The sequence below is a fragment of the Xenia sp. Carnegie-2017 genome, unplaced genomic scaffold, assembly GCF_021976095.1.
Source record: "Xenia sp. Carnegie-2017 unplaced genomic scaffold, XeniaSp_v1 HiC_scaffold_19, whole genome shotgun sequence".
NCBI lineage: Eukaryota > Metazoa > Cnidaria > Anthozoa > Malacalcyonacea > Xeniidae > Xenia > Xenia sp. Carnegie-2017.
In genome coordinates this window covers 6,680,110-6,702,852 of record NW_025813481.1, presented here as the reverse complement: position 1 = coordinate 6,702,852, position 22,743 = coordinate 6,680,110, and the positions used below count along the sequence as shown (strand labels likewise).

Sequence of the window (22,743 nt, the reverse complement as noted above, 5' to 3'; positions counted from 1 at the left end):
GGCCTGGCCATCTGTCCACGAAAATTTACGAAACTCCTCAAACCTGTTTTTCAAATTTGCGTCATAAAGGACATATTTCGGTTGCATTTATTGATGATACTTGGCTGACATCCGACACATATGCTTCATATGTTCGGAATATTCGAGATACCATCTGCTAATTTAGTGAAGTGGGGCTTTACATACATCCGGATAAGTCAGTTTTAGTTCCCTCACAAGTAATTACTTTTTTGGGTTTCGACTCAACTCAGTTCTTATGCAAATATCTGTGACGACGGAACGAGCTGAGAAGATAAAACGCATGTGTTATGAGCTGCTACAAGCTTCTCACCCAAAAATATAGGATGTTTCTCTGGTTTTGGGCACTCTCACTTCGAGTCTCCCGGGTGTAATGTACGGTCAGTTGCATTATCGCTGGCTGGAAATGGATAAAAGCGATGCCCTCAAGTTAAACCGGGGTAATTTTGACAAGACAATGACCCTGTCTTCAGAGGCCATACATGATTTACAATGGTGGCAGTCATCAATATGCACGACTTACAGGCAAATTACTCACAATGGACCTAGCATATGCCTAACAACAGATGCGTTGTTGACAGTGTGGGGCTGCTCCCTAAATGGTGTATGTGCTAGGGGTAACTGGACGCCCTTGGAGGCTTCAAATCATATAAATTGTTTGGAAATTCTTGCGGTATTGTTTGCCCTTGAGTCGTTTTCTTCAGAACTAAAAGGTCAGCATGTTAAGGTATTCATTGATAATACTACCGCTGTAGCTTGCATTAATCAAATGGGAACATGCCACTCAAGGTCTATTCACAAGTTGACATGCAATGTCTGGACCTGCTGCATTTCGTATGATATTTGGTTGACAGCAGCGCACATTCCAGGATTACAAAATGTCACTGCGGATCGAGAATCTCGAATATCACGCAGAGAAACAGAATGGCAGTTGAACAAGACTGTTTACGTGTGCCATTCAAAACTAGAGGTAACTTGATTTGTTTGCGTCAAGGTTGAATAATCAAGTGAAACCCTATGTTTCATACAACCTGACCCTTATGCTATAGCTGTCAACGCCTTTACGATATCGTGGGCCAAGTATACATTTTATGCGTTCCCGCCTTTTAGCATAATTTCGCAAGTGTTACAAAAAATAGTACAAGAGAAAAGCACAGGACTAGTCTTAGTCCCTAACTGGCCAACACAAAGTTGGTGGCCAGCTTTAATGCAGATGCTAATAGCACATCCTGTGACATCTCGTTTGGTAGACATCCACTCGTTGCTAGGTTTGTTAAAGGTGTATTTGTTGCAAGACCAGCTCTTCCTAGATATGCCATGGTCTGGGACGTTTCAGTGGTATTCAAACATCTTCGAAATCTCCACCCTCCGAAAGCTCTCAGTTTGAAATCATTAACACTAAAAACAGTAATGCTTTTAGCTTTTTTATCTGGTCAGCGATGCCAAACACTTCGTGCATTGGATATTTCTCATATGGAGAAGAAAGAAGATCGAATAGTTTTTCATGTGCACCAACTGCTCAAAACATCTAAACCTGGTAAGCATGCTGCTCCTTTACAATTTCGGGCTTATCCACCAGAGCCTGGGTTATGTGTATTCAATTACTTGTCCCATTATCTAAATGCCACTGCACCCATACGAAATGGTGCAAGACAACTCCTATTGAGCTATCAAAAACCTTATCATTCGGTCACTTCAGCGACCATTTCTCGATGGTTAAAATATGTGTTAAAGGATGCTGGTATAAATACTGAGGTTTACAGTGCACACAGTACTAGAACTGCATCAACTTCTGCGGCGAACGCATTGAATATTTCTATGGACACTATTATGAATGCAGCTACATGGCGTAATGAACAAACTTTTCAAACATTTTATAATAAACCAATTGAGGCGAAGAACTTTGGCAATGATCTACTTTCTGCCATTTGTGAGACATGAAATGTGAAATTTCAATTATATTATTTTGTTATTAGTTATTGCTCATGTCCACATTGCTTTAAAATCTCACATGACTTCCTAGTGACGTAGAACAGTGACGAAATAGAATTAGAAAATTAAACGAGACTTACCTGAAGTCGAAGTTTGATTGAAATTATATGAGTTACTGTTCAGGAACTAGGAAGTCACCCACCCAACTACTAACTTACTTCTTTTCAAATGATGTTAAATACTAATTGCCTCCCAATATGTATGTGGACGTTCGCAAATTTTTTAAAAACTGATCTTGATATCGCGGGCTCTATCTCACATGACTTCCTAGTTCCTGAACAGTAACTCAGAATTTCAATCAAACTTCGACTTCAGGTAAGTCTCGTTTAATTTTCTAATTTATGCGGTTTGGGCGTATTTTATTTTCAACACTGCAGTTAAGCTCTTTGCATACGAGTAACTTACGATCATCCCAAATTCTTAATCCTAATATTCAAATGCTACAACAAAGTTTTAATTCCTTTATTTAGATCACAAAATAAACTGCTCTATATGGATATCATAAGTTCACAACATAAAATCACTTTGGCAAAGCAGTTTCAAGAGTTATCATACGACACATGATAATATACAAAGATACTATTGTCTGTTAGCAACTTTGCAATGACAGACTTGTTATACTAGGCTTTGTCCGGTTTCATATGTTGAGCTGTTGCAGTTTATTTACGCAAAACCAAACATTTTCAAAAAAGAGTCTCAGATAGAGAAGAAATGTTTAGAAGAGTTGAGAATTGTCTCAGATTATTTGAATGGTTTTGGTGAAGTTTTAAGTCGTACTACGTTTTATGTATTTGTCAATGTCGCTTATTATACGTTTTAGATAGGAAATGATCTTTTCTTACCTACCATTTGTTAGCAAGAAAAACGAAGAAGAAAGCTGGTTATGTTTCTGTTTTGGCAAACTACATGGATATTTTTGCTATCATCAATTTTCATAACACTATAACAATCAATCTATTTTAATTTATGTTTATAAAAACGATATTTAAGTTTACGTGATTTGAAACATTGCAACACACCATTAACGATTACATTTCGACGTCAAAGAAGTACAATTTCCATTAAAAATAAATGAATCTAGTAAAGGCGCTGTAGATAGATAAAACACATACGGAACATACCACCTAATCATCTTCTAACTTTTCTCATGTGCATGTAGCTAGTAACTGGGTAATATTTTTTAAAGTGTCAAAGAAGGGAATTTACTTTCCAAGTATATCACGAAGATTATCGCTCATGTAATAAGGTTTTTCAGCAGAACCATCGTTCCGTTCACAATCTTCAACTGTTAAAAAATGTAGGAAGATATGTATAAAACTACGTTCTAATATGATGAAAAAATTTTACTTTTTAAAACTATTACTTACGAAAACAGAAGAAGATGGTATCGATAGCCATTTCATAGACAGAGAAAAATAGCGCAGCCACAACCCAAGCACCAATCACACAAACCTACAATCAAATAGTATATATAAAATGAAGTATAGGGAAGAAAAATAAACATTGAACTTACCACAATAGGAACAACAGAATAAGAAAGTTGGACATCTTCAACATCATTGACAAATTTGTCAAACCAATAGAAACTTGCCACACCTGTAATTGAAGTCGAGATTGGTCAAAACCGACAAACATGTTTTGCTGTAAAATGGATTATTTTCACCAACCAATAACTCCAACGACGAACAATCTTCCCATGAACAATAAAAAAGCTGTAACGCCATTAATCGCCGCAACTCTGCAATTGAAAAATTCCTGTTATCATCATATCAAGAGTTTCTTCGTTAGCAGAGATGTATCTTTCCCCAACAATACTCTTCCTAACCTCAAAGCATTTCTTAACAACAAGAAAAAAGCGTCTTTGGCGGCTTTACAGAAATTCTTTCCATAAATTGCGATGCCAATGTACACGTTCTTATTTAAATATCTCAAACATTTTTCCAAACACCAAAAGCAGCATTTCAAACACCTTAACGACAAAAAAAAAACAAGTCAACTAAAGTGTTTCTCTACAAGATAATGCTAGATTTAAAACAAACTGTGCAAAAATTAGGTACAAAAGAACCTCATAAAAAACTTGACAAATCCATTGTCCTGGTTGGACTCTAAATAAAAGAGAAGAAGAATTTTACTGTTGAAAAAATCTCTGGAAATAACAATTTCTTCACATCAATACCTTTAAGCTTGTGATGAATATATTCCAAAACTGCTCTGATAAACTGGACAATAGCTATAATAGCAGCACCAAAAGCCAGGGAACCCGTGTGATATCTGGGGATATAAATATACACAGAAAGAATAAAGTTAAAGTACATAGATGTCTTCTTATTAGAAACAATCAAACCGTATAGTTCTTCCTAGAGCTGAGATAATAGGCAACGCTGGAACATCCTTAAATAACGATAAATAACATCATTAAACAAAAGCACTTGTGGTAATTCTTTTTACTTGTGATCACGACACATACGTCAGGTTTATGAAAGGCAAAGTACCACGATGCAAAAGCTCCAGCCAAGACGCATTCACCCAATGCTATAACAAAGTTCATCATCCACAACCATCCAAAGAAATGAAAGATTGCCATTCGATACAAATGTCTATGATAAAATAAAAATATTAGAAATTAGAAATAAGAATCTTTGTTACGTAAAAAATAAACTTTTTTATGAAACATAAAAATAGCAAAATCGTCACATACTCGTTTGTTTCATATCCAGCTAGAACACACTGTGACATATTGCCCGTGAAAGTCTAAAAAATGTACAAAATCGTATCTATAAAATAAAACTACATTGGTTACATAACTAACAGCAAGTTGAATGATTATGATTTGAACCTTTGGATTACAGTCCGTAAAGTTTTGAATTGTTCCGTTTTTGTCAATAACATGGAATTTCTGCGTACCGTTGCTTACTAAAAATCTTCAAAGATTAATTCGTCAAGGCAAAAATATTGGACAAAAGGAAAGAGAACAAATGCAATGACGAAAAAACAAAACGATGTTGATATTTTTCATACTGTAACAAAAAGAAGGATACAACGCAACAGCGATAAACCAAGCAAACACACCAAGTTGCAAAATCCATGGAAATATTGGAAAGAATAACGCTGCCTTGATAGAGCCTACAGCTCTACAAAAATGAAAAAAAATTTCATAGCCCACATGAGCACATCACATGCAAGACACGCGAAATAGGATTAAGATCATCAAACAGTAAATGACTAACTTGCTGGCCTCTTTTATTAAAGCAATGCTTATATTTATGCGCTTTCTCAAGACCAACATGATCAGAAACAAAACCACAAAGACAACAGTGAGAATTATCCCTAGAAAAACAGAACGGTATTTATGACTTGATTGAATGATTTTACTTTACGTATACAGACACAATGTCATGTCGAAATGACATTGCTAATGTCATTTCGACATGAGATATTTAAACATGTCTATTCTGAAAAAACTCGTCGTCTATATTAAAGAAAATTTCATTCGCTATTACGTATAATCACAAACGTACCAGATGCTAGCCAAAATTTCTTGGAGTTTGTAAAGTTGTCTAAGTTTGTGGTGAATTTCCATTCGATACTTTTATCAACACCGCGATCTTCAAGATCTTTGTATTTATGATAACAGAAATAAATCCCTATGTGATGAAAATTAAGATTGTTATTTCAGGTTTTAAACGTGATTTAAAGCAGTCACGAAGTGAAGTCGAAACTTACCAACAATCATGAGGGCAAATGCAGCTAATATCGAAAGCCAAACCATAGGCCAAGCTATCCATCTTAAATATTATGAAGATTTTAAGTTAAAACTTTACCAATGGACATTAAATTGAAGAATTTGAGGAATATAAGCAGATGGAAGAACCTGGTTATGATTATCCAAAGTAAAGATATAAACATGGCGATAACCAAAGCTCTAAATGAATCAATTGTATAACATATAACAACACAAAATCATAGGAGTACGCCCCCGACTCCCAGATGATAAAAGTTGATTAAATGGAAAAAAGCATCAATGGAGATTTGCAATGTTTAGAAAGGATGCTATAAAGTTTGTAATGAAGTTTCGTATATTACCCAAGAATCCAATACCAAACCATTTTTAGATCTTCAAAAATCTGAAATATAGAGTCAAAACAGACAGAGTTTGTTAATTTACTGCAATCTTGGGTGATAGTTTAGTGATAACTACACAGCTAAATGTGGAGAAGTTCGTATTAAGTACCTTAACTGCAATGCCTTTGGCGTTCATTAAGTCTCCAAGTCCTCTGCAAGAAAGATTAGATAGAAGTTTTTGTGTACTCTTGAAGATTTCAGTCAATACAGAAAAAAATAATACTAACGAAATTCCATTTTCAATGTTTTTCTTGATCTCAGTTGAATTTAGATTGTCTAGGCCAACAGCAGTAGGCAGACAACGGTATAGAACTGAAACATAGAAAAATAACAAAGAATAAAAAAATTGCAAAAATCATCGTGTCGCGGTGTCCATTATACATTAACTTTAGATTGAGCGTATGAGCTACTCAAAGTGTTGAATTCCATAAATTACAGTGGATAACAACACGACAATAAGTTACACTAAAATTGTATGCACTTTTAAACAAACCTGGTGAGCTATCGATGTAGAAATCTGCACATTTATTTTCTTTAACCAGCAGGTCGAATTCACGTTTGTTCTAAAGAGCGACACATGTGAATACTTACGTAGTATGAGAGAAGAAACGCAGCTTTCTAAATTACCTGAGGTCTTGTTACTCCTTCAACACAAATAACTTTATCATAATCCACGTCACTGTTGTACACGGCTGTGTAGTTCGGACATTTTTCAACACAAACCTAAAAAACAGTGGCAAAAAAAGAAAGTATAGTCTTCACGTAGAATCTTTGGATGAAATTTGTTATTTGAAACCTGTGGAGTTGGGCATGAAAGACTAGTGAGATCTTTTAATGACGTCTTCTTGATACACTTCGTCAGATCAAAGAAGAACAAGTACTTCTTGTCCCTATAACAAAGATGGATTGTAAAGTCCTCTTTTATTGAAGATAAACTACCGGTTGGAAATATACTCACACAAAATCAACACCACAGGTTTTTCCTGTAATGTACAAACAAAACGTCACGTATTGTCTTTCGCTACGAATAATAGGATGTTGCAAAATGGAAAGTCAACGATTCATACCATTAGAGTCTGTTGGGTATATCAGTCTGTCTAAATCACCTTCTTTAAATGCTAAGACCAAAAAATAACTATCATGAATATAATATGTAGTCGTTTACGGTTGTCGTTAAGACTGACTTACCAATGATTCCAACGATGACCATTCCAACAAGATATAATGTAAACAACAAACAGCAAGGTATATCTGTGCATGATCTGTTTATGCAAGAAAACGACAGTATAAATGATGAACAAATTTGCTTTGTGTAAACACGTAAACTCACGACAACCAGTGTACCTATTCTTGATAGGACCTTTGAAGTTTGGATCGTAATGACGAGCTTTCCCATCTATGGTATAAAATCGACAACTAAGAAATTCGCCCAAGTGATAAACGATTCTCTTCAAATTCTCTCTCAGCGTTTGAAATTGAACCGTTCAGTTTGAAACGCTGAGAGAAAGACAGGCTATACATTAAAATAAATACTGACCAGGAGAAGTTATTATATTCTCCTTTTCTTCGTTTACTGTGAGATTATCTGTCATTTAAACTAGTTTGATATGATATTTGTCTGAGGGAGTTGAATTTTATACTTATAAAGGTCCAAACACGACTATAATGGATATAATATGAACAGTTTTACAATAGACAAGATTAGGAGAGGGTCATACCAACAAAAGCCGTCGGTGGAGCGTATCAAATGACATTATAAACTATGTCTTTCGCTGTTTTCCAGCTGAACTAAACACAATAAAATTCATCCTATTTGGACCTTGTTGTTAATTCTTCTTTTACTTTAGCTTTTGCTGTAAAAGAGATTCGACCAAATCGCTTTCAATTTTAATCTTTTCTATTATATTGTGTTTCATTCTATTCAAGAGATCCTTGCCTCGGGACACATTATACACATCATGAGGCATCGTATGAAAACAATTTAAAACTGGTCACGTAGAAAAGCTCGACTTCAATATCTACGATATTTATTTCGAGTATAGTCATACAACGTAGCAATTGTGACAAAAAATTGAATATTGTAGAGAATAATGTGTAAATCTTAGCTCATTATAAACTTAATTCGTAGAAAGGATTTTACACTTCATAGTTGATTAAAAAAGATACGGTTCTCCAACGTTAAACAGAAAAATATTACATATTCCTTGTGCAATATAAATAGTGAGATCATATGAAAATGGATACGGCACAACAGGTAGCAAAAATAAAAGGAAAGATGAATAGATGAGTTTACAAATACTTCATAAACATTTTATATAAATCAACAAACTTTATACCCTAAAAACTTAAAGCAATTTGTAAAAATTATGTAGAAATATTCACCTGTGTCGTCTGCTGCCATATTTAAGCTTTTAATGCTGATATTATTCACAGGACGATGTTTATCTTATTCATTATTAATTTATGCGGTTTGGGCGTATTTCATATTCAACACTGCAGTTAAGCTCTTTGCACACAAGTAACTTAAGATCATCCCAAATTCTTAATCCTAATATTCAAATGCTACAACATAGTTTTAATTCCTTTGTTTAGATCACAAAATAAACTGCTCTATATGGATATCATAAGTTCACAACATAAAATCACTTTGGCAAAGCAGCTTCAAGAGATATTATACGACACAGGATAATATACAAAGATACTATTGTCTGTTAGCAACTTTGCAATGACAGACTTGTTATACTAGGCTTTGTCCGGTTTCATATGTTGAGCTGTTGCAGTTTTTTTGCGCAAAACCAGACATTTTCAAAAAATAGTCTCGGATAGAGAAGAAATGTTTTCTTCATCACAACGACGAGAAAGCGTGTTTGTGCACTATCTTGGTGTAAAATATTTATAACCTTTCAGTTTAATAATTTTAAAGTATGTAACTACTAACCGACAAGCTCGGCCCTTTCTCCTTTATCATCTATCTCCATCTGTGCTGTAAGTAAAAATCGAAACCAAAATTCGAATTTGTTTAAGATTGCAACAAAAATATGTATTTTTTCACGAGATAATATATTTTCTGGGGGTCACATTCGGTCATATGTGTCATGTTTCCATTTTATTGTTTTTATGTTGAAATGTAGTTTATGCGATATAAAATAATTAGATTATAATAATTTCAACTCTTAAATTTTCAAAATGCAAGTTTAAACCTTTTTGTCACCACATCAAGTATGTAGATAATAGCAAATTCTAAAACAATAATCCTTCAGAGATAATTTTTACGAACAACGACGGTGTATCAAAATACAAGCTCGTAAATTGCATTGATTGTTAATATGTTGCTCTATCTCCATTGCAAGTGTAACAGTTTAATTTCATGTGTGGAAACAAAGCATTTTGTATTCAATCATGTTTAAAGATAATTAGGAAAATTTTGCAGAGTGTTGAAGGTTGAAATATTCAAAAAATTTTTATGTATCAGCATGATTGTTATTATTAAAGTTAACAAATTTTCTATGTGGCTTGTCCTTCTTCTTCAAAATAAAGTATGTGTGTGTATGCTTGTGACGAGTAAAGTAATTTTAGCAATGTCTTATTTGCACATCAGAACATCACTCATTATAATATATCAAATATAAGAAATCCTACGTACCGACTTTCTTCTCTCTTAAGTTGTCTTGAGACATTCTTCTATCGCTAACTTCCACCTTCTTGTTCGATTCTAGAGTATGAAAAGACTTAGCTTTACTGATGTTTGGAAAGAGTTCGTTCGTTTTATTTCACATTCGAGCAGTTATTTTATGAATATTGAAAATTTACATGAAGGTAAAAGAATCGATGCACTTTGTTAGCCAAGCGTTACAAGTGTACAGAATGAATCTTATTGCATGTGCGCTGCAAATAAACACTAAGTAATCTAAATATACAAGTTAATCTCATGGAGGTTCTATACTGAATGGTATAAAAGAACAATATGCCTCATGGCTTGTGATGTGATCACATTTAAAATGTTAACAATTTTCTAACATGTAAAATTTAAAAAATCACATCGTATATTGTCGAAGTTATGTATATTTACAAAGTGAAATTTTAGTTTACATTTGTTTTCTTATATAATTTACACGTTATAAATATTTATAATAAAATCCATGCAAGCAAATACATCACATCTTAACTTTAAAAAATTTCGTAGATTAAATGAATCGAGAGACACTGGATGTTCAAGTTAGATCCATCAACACCTGATAACAAAGCAAAGAATTAAAATAATCAAACAATCTTCTTCGAGAACTTTACAAATACTTCATCATAGATGACTACTTTCTCCCTGATTTGATTCAATAAGTTCTCTAAACTCATCGTCGAGTTTGTCTTCATCAATCGTGTCCCAAGTAAAGGGTGCATTAAGATTCGTGGTTGACACACTAGTCTTAGTCATTTTATTTCTTTTCATATAACTAAAGTCATTATCGTTATTTGGTGAGTTTTGGTAAGAAAACTCAAACGTGATTTCACCATATGGAGTGAGAGGTGTCCTGATGTTTGGGATTCGTTCAGCAGACGATCCATCGACGCTCAGTTGTTGTAGAGAGCTCAGTGACATTTTATAAATACATCTTTGTTGTTCTGTTGTTGTGGAGAGGCGCATTTGTTGGAAGTTTTGTTGACTGACATCGACACGTCGTCGTCGTTGACTCACAACTTCTTTCTGATTTTCTAACTGCGTTAATCGAGATGAAGAAAAATAGATGTCATCCTGAAATGAAAATTAGTAATTGATTTTACAAAGATTGTTATTGAAAAGGCTAATATGTCATAAATGAAGAGATTGAACTAGGGATCCAATGATAGTGCAAAGTTTAAAACAACACTGCATTTTAACTCGTAATTTGAATCAGTCATAAAATGCTTCACTTTTTTTCATCATTAACTTCCATTTAATTTTGATGAGGTTATCATGACTTGAACATCCATTGACTTCATGGAAAATAAAAACATTTTTTATAAAACCTTTCACAATTAGCTTTAGTCTAAATATCCAGTTGTTGTCTTGTTGTCCATGGTTTACAATGTAAGCGATTTTCTTTTTGTCTTTTTTTTGTGATGTCTACGGTTGTGTAATAGCTACTTTATTTATACGCAAACTTACCTTTGCTGATATCAAACTAACTTTCGGTAGTACTAAAGTATGAACTAATGTTCCGTTAACGACCAGACGTATTTCAATGGTGTTCCGAGTGAAGGCCAAAACATATGGAAATATATAAACTGTAAAATATCAAACAAAAGAAGATTGTCTTGTTTTGTTTAATCCAAATTACAGCAAAGAAAAAAGAGAAAATATTTTATTTTTAAAAGAGCAAATACCAATATTCTTTGGAGTAGAATTCCATTGTAAACTGAAATTTGATGCATTTTCGCCATTCAGAAGCTTTAAACAAGACATATCTAAGAAAACCATGTTTCGTTCAAATCTATATATACTGTACTCTATCTAATAATAATATATTTAAAACTCACGATTGTAAGACAAAAGTAGCGATGGTATGTCGTCTTCGTATGTATCTATGGCTGATAAGAGATTTGATTTAATCTAAAAAAGAAACTGACTTCAACGTTCTACCATTCATTGAAATTTAAATTTTAAGACTAAACAGAACAAATTCTGGTTGTGATTTCTTCATTTTTTTCAACAAAAATTCATACATACCTTGGTTGAAGCGGATTCAATTTCATACAGTTTAGAAATACTTCCAGACGCCATATCAATTAAATCAAACTGGTCCCTGTACCCAATACAGACGTTAAAACCATTTTCACCACAATCCACTAACGTCAGTAAACAAGGCGTCTCTATAACAACCACTTCTTTAACTAAATCGTAACTGTTCACCACACGAGGTAGTTTATTTTCCATGTCTCTCCATTGGTACAGTTGGATTTTCTTGTTTGCAGCAACAGAAAATAATCTTGTACAAAACCTCTCACTTACAGCGAGGAGATGTGCACCTGAATAGAGAACAGTGGTAAAAATCGTGACGTCAAAAATCGTGACGTAGAATATCCCATGAGCAATTGCATACATAGCTCAGAGTAATTATATATTAAAGATAGTAATAAATCAATTTTCATATTAGAAGAGAGAATGCCAAAGTCCTAAAAAGGAGGGAGATATTACAAAAGATTTTTTTATGGTTATTTTGTGACGAAGATTGTCATACCCTTGGCTTTCTCCAGTTTATGGTGTTTAAAATTCACTTTCGTCATGGCCTGATTATTGCTTTCATCAAAATATGACAGCGAAAATATATAAATTTTTCCATCACGACCTGCAAGAGGAGTTGATCACTTTACAAGTGTATAAAAGCTTAAAATGAAGCAATGAAAGAAGGAACCTTTATCAGCACGAAGAATCAAGACATCATGATCTTCATCAACAAATAATTGCTTTATATCCATGCTCTTATCAAATAATCTCTTCATGCTTCCATCTAAGGAAAAAAAATCCAAAATACAATTGTTTTATTGAAAGATGCAGTACTTTAAATCCTTAAAAATTTGCTAAATATAAATAAGAGATTTATCTTCGACTTGACGTAACGTAAAAATATATCTTCAAGCAATTTTTAGATCATTCAACGAAAATGAATTTTAAATTGTAAACTATCTTACCCTCTAATTTAAACACACCCTCTTCTGTACCCAAGATCAAACCATTGCCTTTACAAGAATAATAATGACATATTTCAGTAAAGTTTTCAAATTCACAAACATTAAACAACGATGGTAAATCTAACATACTCCAAGAATCACCACACGTGACTTTGGTTGGGAAATAATTACAAACGCACTGCATTCCCCAAGGCTAAAAAAACCAATGTTTCAAAATATAACTGCTGTCATTTAAAGAAGGCCCTCACTATCACTAAAACATATGGACATAAGTGCTACAACATGGTCATGTCGCCAATAAAAAACGTAGACTATACTTTCATACATAGAATATAAAATACCTCATTTGAACGATTCCCTCCCTGTCGAATGTTGACTAAACGTGTAGGATCTTCAGCTGGGATCAAATTGTCTTTAAGTTTCTGCAATGTTAACGGAAAGAAAATGTTCCTAAAATTGATTCTGCAAAACTAAATACTTCGAAATTGTTTATTACCTGACCAAGCAAAATGAAGTTTTTATGTCTTTCATTCTCTTTTTGCTGCTTGGCTTTCGTGGAGTCTGACAAAGTGTTTGCAAATCTTCGAGACTTTGCTTTCTTAAAAAGTCAAAGGTATTTAAAAGTATTAAGGCTGATTGCCATTCAGTGCAAACTGTCGCGCGATCGATTTTATGCGATCACTTTCTTTTGAATTTTGTGCAACATTGTGAAACTGTACCGGTCGCGAGCTTAAACGAGCTGCAGTCTCAACGTCCTCGAAAGCTCAACATAAAACAATATTCAGTTCTGCAAGTTTTGAACTAAGTTTTGCAAATTTCTTTCGCAATGTTATGAACAAAATATAGCTATGTAGGTCTTACCTCAATTGGAAGATGACTATTGACTAAGTTAGTCAACAACATTTCCAAAGTACGATGACGTCGTTTACTAAACATCGGTGTAAGATGCGTTGCCTTCTCACCATTTATCACTGTAAACAGATATAAAGAAACTTGTTATTCAACTAACACATTAAACACATTAACGTGAACAAAATGACGAGTTTTACGTACTTTTTACAAGAAGAAAGTCCCTAAATTCTTCATGATTTGTGAAAACTGGTGAAGACGGTAAAGGTGGCCCAAATAAAGGCACGTTTATTTCAGAAAACACGGTAATCCTACACAATATAAAATCGATCTTTTTTCGTAAATTATTTAAACAGAGGGTAAGCCAAACGAAAATTAACAATGAACTTACACAAAATTTTTATTTCAACTCCGAACAACGATATTTAAATTAATTTTACCTGAAAGAATTTTCGCTTGTTGAATATGTAACTAATGCGTAAATATCTGATACAAAAAAATTAAGGAACTCGTTAAAAAGTTTGTAAATTATAACCAAAAAAACGTAACATTATATGTAATAATGTTTTATGACGAGCCTAGTAAATATAAAGGTGAAAAGATACGTGTGAACTGTGAACGAATTCCATATGGAGTGAATGTTGATTTTTCGTGACTTTCGCATTCTTGAAATACAATGTTGACAATATCGTTGCCTATATGTCGTTTTCTTTCAACCTAAGAAAGGCAATATTAACTTGAGACCAATTGTTGATTGACATAAATCCATAATCAGTCAATTATTATCTTGTTTTACAAAGAGAACAGAGCAGAACAGATGAACCAAAACCTTGAATGTCAAACATTCAAAAGTTTAGCAGCATGTTATACCTGTTGAGGATCATCTGAGAAAGGCAAAAGAGTTGAAACATGAAACATGATTTCGTGGCCTTCGTACTGAGTATAAACAGATGCTATTCCAGTCATATTACCTGTAGTATGAAGAAAAAAATCACGGTACGGATGACAAATAGTCATGAACGAAAATTGACTGAGATTACAAGTGAGATCCGCATGTGCATAGTCTCAAATACATACATTTTACATCTAATCCTCCTCTGAATTTTGTCCATCCTTTTAAAAGAACCCGTTCACCGAGCAATTTTAAAAAATATGCAAAGGAAACGCTTTCTTTTTCTGAAATTAAAGCATCGTTGTAACTACTCAATTGGAAAGAAAGAAATGTGCAGATTTAGTAAAGCAATTTAAACATTTATCGTTACCGTTGCTTAACATTTCGTCGTCAGTAGTTTGTCCTTGTTTCGCAAAAAGAACACCAAATTTAAAGTTTACAGAACCCTATAATATGCAAGAAATGTGAAACTTAATACATAAAAGAGTTGGCGAACGAGTCTTGTTTTGTGGTATAAGATAATTTTGAAACTAACTTCTTGATCTTCGAGGACAAGCAATTCCTAAAGAAAAAGAATTGAAAACTGAACGTTGAAGTTGCTATTCTCTCCATAAAAATGCCAGGAAATTTTTGCACTTGTTACGAAAACAAAACCTTTTGAATCTCTGGATCAAGAACTTCTTTTAATCCTTTTTCAATGTTCATATCATAGGCTAGTCTAGTTTTCAAATGCAGAAAACAATCATAAATATTTACAGGAGTAGCAACGTATCTAAGTGTGAGAAAACAGATATTTCTGGGAATATTTGGTAAGACTGATAACAACGTACTGTAGAATTGCTTTAGGAGTCAATAGTTTTCCAGAATTGTGAGGAATGCATCTTCTTTCGCTTCCCTAATGGTAAAACAAACATTTCAACAACATCTAACTTTCCACTTTTCCAATACGGAAGAATTTTACCATTCGTTTCCACAAAATAGCTCGGTATTGCAAAACGCCAAAATTATCTTCGTCCGTTGTACAAACGGAAAGGATAAACGGATTTTTATTTGCATCCACACCAACGTAATTTTGATGCACTACAGAATACAACAGGATCAATTATTCTCAATATTTTCATCCATCAGAATAAACCAGAAATTTTATGTGAACTTACATCTTCCTAAGAAATATTTGAAGTACCATCTTGTTTGCCATTCAGGATTTTCTAAATGAACCATACTTCCTTTGACACCGTCAAAATTCTTCAAAACAAAACCGTTCATATTACATATTAATACAACATGACAATACCCGTCTTAAAGCAGCGTATGGTTTCATATTCACATATACCTGATGACCGTATTTATCAGTTTCTCCATTTTCAACACGAAATCTCAACAGACTTCGGAAATGTTTGTCATTGATATCTTCATCTTCCTTTGGATTGCAAAGCTGTAAATATCAGCAAAGATAAGCAATACAAAGTATTTCAAGCTCATGAAATTTTTCGAATACCATTTCAGTTGAGCCATAATATTTTCGATTCATGACATGATTCTTCTTGGGTAGGTCTGTCGACGGTGAACTAGATGAAATGAATAACTATGATTATTTATAGTTAGCGAGAACTTAGCCATATAGATTGCGAATTTAAGGCAGCAATTCAAAACAAAGAAAATTTCACAACACAATAAAATGAGTCTCTTATAACGAAAATAAAAACAAAGAGATCCACTTCAGCTGTGTGAACATTTGAACTTTTAAAAGCAATTTATGAAAATTTCAAAACGAGTCGCCATTTTTTACAATTTTACAAGTACAAACCAAAAAGGCGAAATATCACAATACACAAAATCTGAAACGCAGCTAGGCCTTGTCATTACATAAATAAATACGTTGTCTTTTAATATAGCATCTTGAAGAAGTTATGACTCTGTTGTCTTCATATATAAAACAAAAATCTACAATGAAGATGCTTATTCAATCAAACGACATCACTTTAGTAAAAACAAGAAATTATATGCACTCATGAACTTACCAACGATACAATACACCGCCCGATTGCATTCTAAGCGCAGACAAATCAAACAATAATTCGATGGAATTTTTTTGCCTTTAAACCAACAAAACTCACAGATCTATTTCACAGTATATTTTTCAAGATGGGGCATCCATTGTGGATCACAGCTGTTATTTAGTTTTTTCGATATTTCTTCATTAAAAATTAATGCTTCTTATATTGCATATTTTGCTTCGCGATAAGGTGAGGTGGATATTAAAATAAATCAATGAAATTTAACCGAAACAAATTTCTAAAAATAAGTAAAGCAAATTTTAATCATAAAATAATCATAATAAATTTTAATCATAACAAAAATTTTAATCATAATAAGTAAAAAGAAAAGAAAGATCAGAAAGGAGACAGTCAGTCTCTTTTCTTTTTATGTAGGATACATGTTACAGAAGAATTCTGTCTCACAGCACTTTAAACATGAATAAATGTTAGTTATTTAAACAGATTGGTCTACTAACGATATTTTAGGTAGTACGGGTCGGGAATGAAGCTAAAAATTTAATTCGTCTCAAACAATACATGATTTTTTAATGGTTATTTGATACATGTATTGAAATATATTGCTGTTTATTTCAAATTTTGCAACATTTAAATGTGGTAAGACCTTTACTACACAGTGATAATACAAGGTCAAACTGCGGTAACATGAAAAATCTACGTTAAGCGTGTAATAATTAATACAAAGTTTTGACTGTAATTCTATTTCAAACTTCGACCGATACACAAAGATCTTGACGAATAAAATATAGTAGATTGTACGTGTAAATAAATGAGTATTAAGGCATAGTTCGGGTTAATTGTTATAAATGGATTATTTAACATTGGGGTAATTAAATACTATAGGACAATAATAAAAACTATGGTGATGGTTGATTTGTAAGAGATACCCAGCCATGAACACTACTTCAAGGGGCATCATGTAAACATTTGTATAAAACAGTAAAAACATTTAAAACAACTCGACATAAAAGATCTAGAATGTGAACGCACTTACGCGCACCTTTATCATGACACAGCAAATTGAATTTACAAAACAAGCGTAAAATCTAAAGCATTTTAATGTTCAACGCACTATATCATAGCGTGTTTACATCTCTCACCTATTAAGAAACGTTACATTCGTTTTCAGCTCAGGCAAATGGTATTTACCACGGCGAGACTTCATATTTAAATACTTCAATATGCGTCTGTAATACATCTACATTATTATCATAAGCGCATCGCTGATCATGGATGTGCGTCTTGTGTATCATTATGAAAGATGATGCGCGCAATGTTTATAACCAATGTTCCGGTTTTTAATCCAACAATATATTCTATTTCAAACGTAGGATATGTGGGGATGGGCATAGCAATTGCGATAAATGTTTAAGAATGTATGTATTGTATGTATTTGTTTGTTGTTTTAACCTTTAAAGTAATCTTTAACTGCTTTAACCACAGCTTTGACATTAAATATTGAAATACGTGTTGTAACATCAGCGTTATCCTATTTTGAAAGTTGAATATCAAATGTATTGATCCCACACCCGATCCCACGCATATGAAATGAAAGTTTGAATGAATGTAAATTTGCGTCGTGTCCAATTTACTTTTGTCGATTTTTATCATCTGCATTTCTTATTTTTTTAAAACAAAGAGATTCTTTCCTCTCTATCAAGTAATCGAAAATGCTTCATTAAAACAATACGGTAATTTTCTTTAGCACCAAGAACACTAAACTTGGTCAACTCCCTGGAACACTATCAAGGAACGATAATATATTGTTGACACTTGTTTGCTTGTTTTCATTTCTTCACAAGCAAAATCGTTTCTCGAAAAATATTTCTGAATCTTAAATTCGGGGAAAAAAACCCAGAGGATTTGACGCGAGACGTCTCCAATCCAACAACAAAAGCTTTTAAAGCCAAAGTGCAAAAAGGAACCTTTCTTGTAAACATTAGTGAAAGTAAATGTTACTTTTGTAAGAAGCTTCTTAAAATTATATTTTAAGTCCATTAGAATAAAAGAAGTATATCTAAGCGACAATAGTTGTTTTGCCTAACAATTTATTGAATTGTCTTTCTAAAGAGTTATTCAAAAACTTAATTTTCCGTTGCTTTCTACTGTACGTATCACCTCTTAACAGTTTGTTTTAAAAAAAGAGCAGAAATTATTGCAAGATTTAAAATAACAGGATGCTTTATTCTGCTCGTAATTATTATACAATTTACACACATATATAAGTGATAATTTAGTTGTTGGGTATTTCTCAAAGCAACTGTAAAATTCGCAACTATTTCAAGTCGGTTTGAAAAAATCTCATAACAGACAGGGTTTTATAGTTATACACATGATGCTTTTTAAATTCACTGTCGATTAAAAAATTTAAGGAGATGATTTTAGAGACTCGTAGATGGTTTATAAAGAACTTCTTTCGTACACACAATGGACCATGCCTTTTGGCAAAATGAAATCAATATTTGAACAAAGCTTTGGCTTGTTAGCACACGATAAAAACACATAAAAGCATATGAATTACAAAGACTATACACTATCGCATTTCTTGTATTATTGCATTAAACATGTATAACCAGGGCAAACGTTAGATTTGAACAAACGTCAATGCTAATATGAAATGTCGAGAAGGAATTTTAGTTTAGCTAGTTTTAATTGGAAATTTATTGATCAATATCTAGCTTCCATAAAAATGATGTAAATTAATGTACAGTTTAAACAAGTGTAAATATACTTTATCTTATAAATGATCATCGTGTAGCTATTACTCCGGTGCATTCAATTATTCGGCATGCTTCATTTAATTTATATACATGCATAGTATATGAGGAAAAATAAAACGACAAAAATACATTAGTATATATATTTAACATGTGTAGAAAATCTTACCATGAAGGGCCAAGGGATCTGCTTTTAACAACAGAACCTCTTGGCTTCAAAAAATCAGTTCGTTCCTCTGGCAAATCTGATGACGACGATAACTTTCGAAGACTAAATCTTTCCACTCGACGTTTCATTGATGATTTTAAAGAGTTAGGTCTGCTTGGTTTTTCGACTGCAGTATCTTCTTGCATCTCCATAAGTTGTATTCAAGACTCACCGATATAGACTAAATGATAACAAAATCCCCACAATTTAAATGTGTTTCCCTCGGCTCCTTACAACGTTTATTGATATATTTGTTTATGTAACCCGCCTTCGTATGAAATATAATTTTATGCAAATTTAATGTGGATGATGAGCACGACAACGAAACTTTTCGCAAGCTGCTCTCCATACGTAATTATGTGTAATTTATATTGCACATGAATAATGATGGTTGAAATTTTTGAATTCGACTGTACTTGAACAAAAAATGAATGAACAGTTCATCTTTAATCATCTTACTGCCTACAATCTTAAAATGAATAATTCAGTAAGTTGTATGTACACATTACAATTTCTAAAGTTTCAGTTGTTCAGATGCAAGATAAAAGTAAAGAAATCTCAGATCTTCAATGGAAAATCTCTCTTATAATCCAATCCAACAACCATTATTGAACACTTCCTCAACATATGGTGATGAAATTAAATCATCGGAAACCTGTAGTACAGTGATATATCAGTCCGTCTACAAATAAAATAACGCCTCTTCAACATCATCTTGAGGAAAGCCAATTAAACCATGGCAGTACATCATCTTGAGGAAAGCCAATTAAACAGTATCAGAAAGTATAACTTCCTTCTCTTCTTCTTTTGAACGCGACAGATTAATCGATGGCAATCGTTTTGATGGTTGTTTAACCTCTAACTCCAAGTTATCACTTCTTGTGTACAATGCAAGATGTTTAACTGTCAACGTCGTGCATGAAATCACGGCAACGATACCAATGAATATAACCCACCAAAATGATTGAGTTATTTCTTTGATTCCTTTAAAAACACGAAGATGAAAACAAAAAGGTACATGCGAACGAAATTTGTTTGAATTTATAAGAGAAAAATCCCTTATTTCCTGAATTATATTAAATATTTTTTTTACCTTTCTTTCTCGAGTATGGATCGTAGCGATGTGAAAATGGAACATCTGGATTCAATAGGTGACAATCGTGAAACACATCGCAATATCCAGTTCTATTCCTACAAAATGAGCCTGCGCTACGGTACGCTGACTTCGACATAACCTGAAAACAATTGATGGACGATAAAGGCTCGAAGTTACAAAGTTATGTCAACGAAAGATGTTGATAAAGGAGCAAACCTTTGGTATATTATCCACAGGTAAACAATGACCATTATTTATACAACATATTTTACATTCATCTTTGTGATTCTTCTCACAAAAACAAGACTTTAATCCAAACTTTAAACAAACTGATTTTCCACTGCACGATCCATTTACGCATAAACTAGAATTTCCATCACACTCAAGGTAGTTACTTTCAGGGACAGGTGGAGGACATTTTGAACTATTACCTCTGCATGTGGCTGCTTTGGAACATTCTGTCTTTTCTAAACATTTCTCATCAATTTTTTTGAATTCACACGTTTTACCATCGCAACAAAGACCTAACATTGAAAGTTCATTTTAAAAAAACTCGACTTGTGGAAACAGTAAAATAATTCGATTATATATACCATTTGACGAACTACATATAGCTTGAGATCTCAGACGACATGTTGTGACGTCACAACAGTTACCAGGCTCCAATATTTTACACATGATCAAATCACCACAGTCGCATTGTTCTCCTTTCTCGACGACACCATTTCCACATGAGCTAGTTTCTTTGTTGGTTTCAAAACAATCAACGTTCTTTGATGAGTCGATGCGAGACAAAATCTCCTTAAAACTGAATGGAGAGAACAGATACTTTGGAGGTTTCTCTAAACTACCAAGGAACTCTGTCATTATGAAGTCTGTGTTTCCATTGCCTTCAGTTTCTCCACTACCGGACTAAAAAAATAAAAACGTTATAATCGGCTGATCGCCAACATAAAATGAGCTGAAGAAAGAAAATGAGAGTTTCATGCAGGTTCGAAACATAAAACAGCACTTCGTTTTATATACAAATAGTCATGAAACATAGAGTACCTTTGCTCCAAATGCTTGGCCAATAACATTAGCAACAGCCATTTTAGTGATATAAGACGACATGACGCTGCCTTCACGCATAAATGTGACAACGCCGACATTCCAGTCAGTACAAACTCCCCCCAGTTTAGACAAACTCAAAACACCATCAATAAAACTTCGAGCAGTGAAAAACAAAGCCAAGCAATATTTAGAATAAACTCTTCTTTCCTTCATCAAGTGGACAAATGTCGGAGCATCTAATTCCCTGGGTCCTAATATCCGATGGCTATCCAACTCGTTGTATACACGAATGTTTGCAACTTGAAACTGGATATAAGCACTTTTGTTATGAGTAAGTGAAGGTAATTTTCTACTCTTTTGTTTACCTCCACTTGCGAAGGATTCTTGAAATATTTCATTAACCCATTGTATATGTTGCTTCATGAGGGAGACAGAATGAAAAATACTGCCAGCCATTTTTAGGAAAGTGTAATCAGCCTCAAGAGATACTCGACAAATCTTTTTATCAATTTTTTTACGAGTATGACTATTACGTTTGCTGCGTATCCCGTTTCTCTTCATCAAATCATACGATTCTTTTAAATTTTCATTTTGGATAGCATAGATTGTAGAATGAAAATTTGATGGTATGAAAATTTTTTTGACAGGTTCTATACGATACGTTTCCTCCGTGCTAGATAGAATTCCATAAAAATATCCATTGTTCGATACCCAACCATTTACTTTAAGTAATAGATCGCTAACTCCATTAGTCTCCATATTTCGATCGAATTTGTTCTTATTATTGATAACACGTCCATTAATAAATCCACGCTTCGTTGAATGAAGACGAAAGATTTTCCCAAATGCTTTAAAGTTCAAAGACCAGCAATTCTTCGACGATCTATTATGTCCACTTTCATATTTTTCACACCTTTTAATCGGGTCGTAATAGAGCCTTTCAAAATCCATATTAACCTTACTCTCGCGGCAATAAGCAAAAACAAACGACAAACTGAGCACTAAAAACTTAATAAATTGAAACATTCTGTTAACAATCTAAGAAACCTGTTTTCATTTATTTTCGATCTTCTTCA

The 22,743-nt window shown here is 33.3% G+C and overlaps 3 protein-coding genes and 1 long non-coding RNA gene across 9 annotated transcripts; 1 reads left to right on the top strand and 3 right to left on the bottom strand.

Annotated features, from left to right (window-relative positions):
• Nucleotides 1-202: 202 nt before the first annotated feature.
• On the top strand, nt 203-3,372 carry LOC124439135. Its single transcript, XR_006946286.1, has 2 exons — nt 203-2,325; nt 2,831-3,372. It is a non-coding gene; the product is annotated as an uncharacterized LOC124439135 (long non-coding RNA).
• LOC124439127 (choline transporter-like protein 4) lies at nt 2,954-9,957 on the bottom strand. Of its 3 annotated transcripts, XM_046989350.1 has the most exons (28): nt 9,776-9,957; nt 9,071-9,115; nt 7,477-7,528; nt 7,321-7,394; nt 7,200-7,250; nt 7,091-7,115; nt 6,929-7,022; nt 6,760-6,855; nt 6,626-6,695; nt 6,360-6,444; nt 6,242-6,284; nt 6,094-6,134; nt 5,882-5,932; nt 5,734-5,795; nt 5,529-5,654; nt 5,238-5,337; nt 5,049-5,141; nt 4,847-4,931; nt 4,709-4,761; nt 4,478-4,607; nt 4,355-4,401; nt 4,187-4,281; nt 4,076-4,115; nt 3,836-3,979; nt 3,678-3,748; nt 3,524-3,606; nt 3,378-3,462; nt 2,954-3,295 (listed from the first exon to the last, which is right to left on the bottom strand). In XM_046989350.1, the coding sequence occupies exons 1-28, from the start codon at nt 9,807-9,809 to the stop codon at nt 3,213-3,215; spliced, it is 2,058 nt and encodes a 685-aa protein (XP_046845306.1). In that variant the 5' UTR covers nt 9,810-9,957; the 3' UTR covers nt 2,954-3,212. The 3 variants fall into 3 exon arrangements, with proteins under 3 accessions (XP_046845306.1, XP_046845309.1, XP_046845307.1); XM_046989353.1 differs by lacking the exons at nt 9,071-9,115; nt 9,776-9,957 and adding an exon at nt 8,515-8,593; XM_046989351.1 differs by lacking the exons at nt 9,071-9,115; nt 9,776-9,957 and adding an exon at nt 7,670-7,739.
• Nucleotides 9,877-20,094, bottom strand: LOC124439125 (GTPase-activating Rap/Ran-GAP domain-like protein 3). Of its 4 annotated transcripts, none has more exons than XM_046989345.1 (27): nt 19,870-20,094; nt 19,480-19,699; nt 16,035-16,104; nt 15,870-15,971; nt 15,694-15,781; nt 15,498-15,616; nt 15,367-15,431; nt 15,191-15,254; nt 15,072-15,098; nt 14,907-14,982; nt 14,722-14,820; nt 14,515-14,615; nt 14,250-14,361; nt 14,085-14,130; nt 13,849-13,955; nt 13,657-13,766; nt 13,292-13,393; nt 13,137-13,217; nt 12,925-12,988; nt 12,796-12,843; nt 12,519-12,614; nt 12,345-12,452; nt 11,834-12,132; nt 11,644-11,716; nt 11,491-11,571; nt 11,273-11,391; nt 9,877-10,879 (listed from the first exon to the last, which is right to left on the bottom strand). In XM_046989345.1, the coding sequence occupies exons 2-27, from the start codon at nt 19,668-19,670 to the stop codon at nt 10,430-10,432; spliced, it is 2,898 nt and encodes a 965-aa protein (XP_046845301.1). In that variant the 5' UTR covers nt 19,671-19,699; nt 19,870-20,094; the 3' UTR covers nt 9,877-10,429. The 4 variants fall into 4 exon arrangements, with proteins under 4 accessions (XP_046845301.1, XP_046845303.1, XP_046845302.1 ...); XM_046989347.1 differs by lacking the exon at nt 19,870-20,094 and adding an exon at nt 16,558-16,831 and having other exon boundaries at nt 19,480-19,563; XM_046989346.1 differs by lacking the exons at nt 19,480-19,699; nt 19,870-20,094 and adding an exon at nt 17,694-17,835.
• On the bottom strand, nt 19,947-22,693 carry LOC124439129 (disintegrin and metalloproteinase domain-containing protein 10-like). Its single transcript, XM_046989354.1, has 5 exons — nt 21,665-22,693; nt 21,208-21,526; nt 20,831-21,138; nt 20,612-20,753; nt 19,947-20,502 (listed from the first exon to the last, which is right to left on the bottom strand). The coding sequence occupies exons 1-5, from the start codon at nt 22,691-22,693 to the stop codon at nt 20,285-20,287; spliced, it is 2,016 nt and encodes a 671-aa protein (XP_046845310.1). The 3' UTR covers nt 19,947-20,284.
• Between the last annotated feature and the right edge of the window lie 50 nt (nt 22,694-22,743).

Coding starts and splice junctions, on each gene's coding strand:
- LOC124439127 (XM_046989350.1), bottom strand. CDS start 9,809: ATGTCTCAAGACAACTTAAGAGAGAAGAAAGTCG. Junction 9,116..9,775: donor CTTAAGAGAGAAGAAAGTCG/GTACGTAGGATT, acceptor TTTTACTTACAG/CACAGATGGAGATAGATGAT. Junction 3,296..3,377: donor TACCATCTTCTTCTGTTTTC/GTAAGTAATAGT, acceptor ATTTTTTAACAG/TTGAAGATTGTGAACGGAAC.
- LOC124439125 (XM_046989345.1), bottom strand. CDS start 19,670: ATGGAGATGCAAGAAGATACTGCAGTCGAAAAACCAAGCAGACCTAAC. Junction 15,782..15,869: donor CTGATAAATACGGTCATCAG/GTATATGTGAAT, acceptor TTTGTTTTGAAG/AATTTTGACGGTGTCAAAGG. Junction 13,218..13,291: donor ACTTCATTTTGCTTGGTCAG/GTAATAAACAAT, acceptor TTAACATTGCAG/AAACTTAAAGACAATTTGAT.
- LOC124439129 (XM_046989354.1), bottom strand. CDS start 22,693: ATGTTTCAATTTATTAAGTTTTTAGTGCTCAGTTTGTCGTTTGTTTTT. Junction 20,754..20,830: donor CTGTGGATAATATACCAAAG/GTTTGCTCCTTT, acceptor AATTGTTTTCAG/GTTATGTCGAAGTCAGCGTA. Junction 20,503..20,611: donor TCCATACTCGAGAAAGAAAG/GTAAAAAAAATA, acceptor GTGTTTTTAAAG/GAATCAAAGAAATAACTCAA.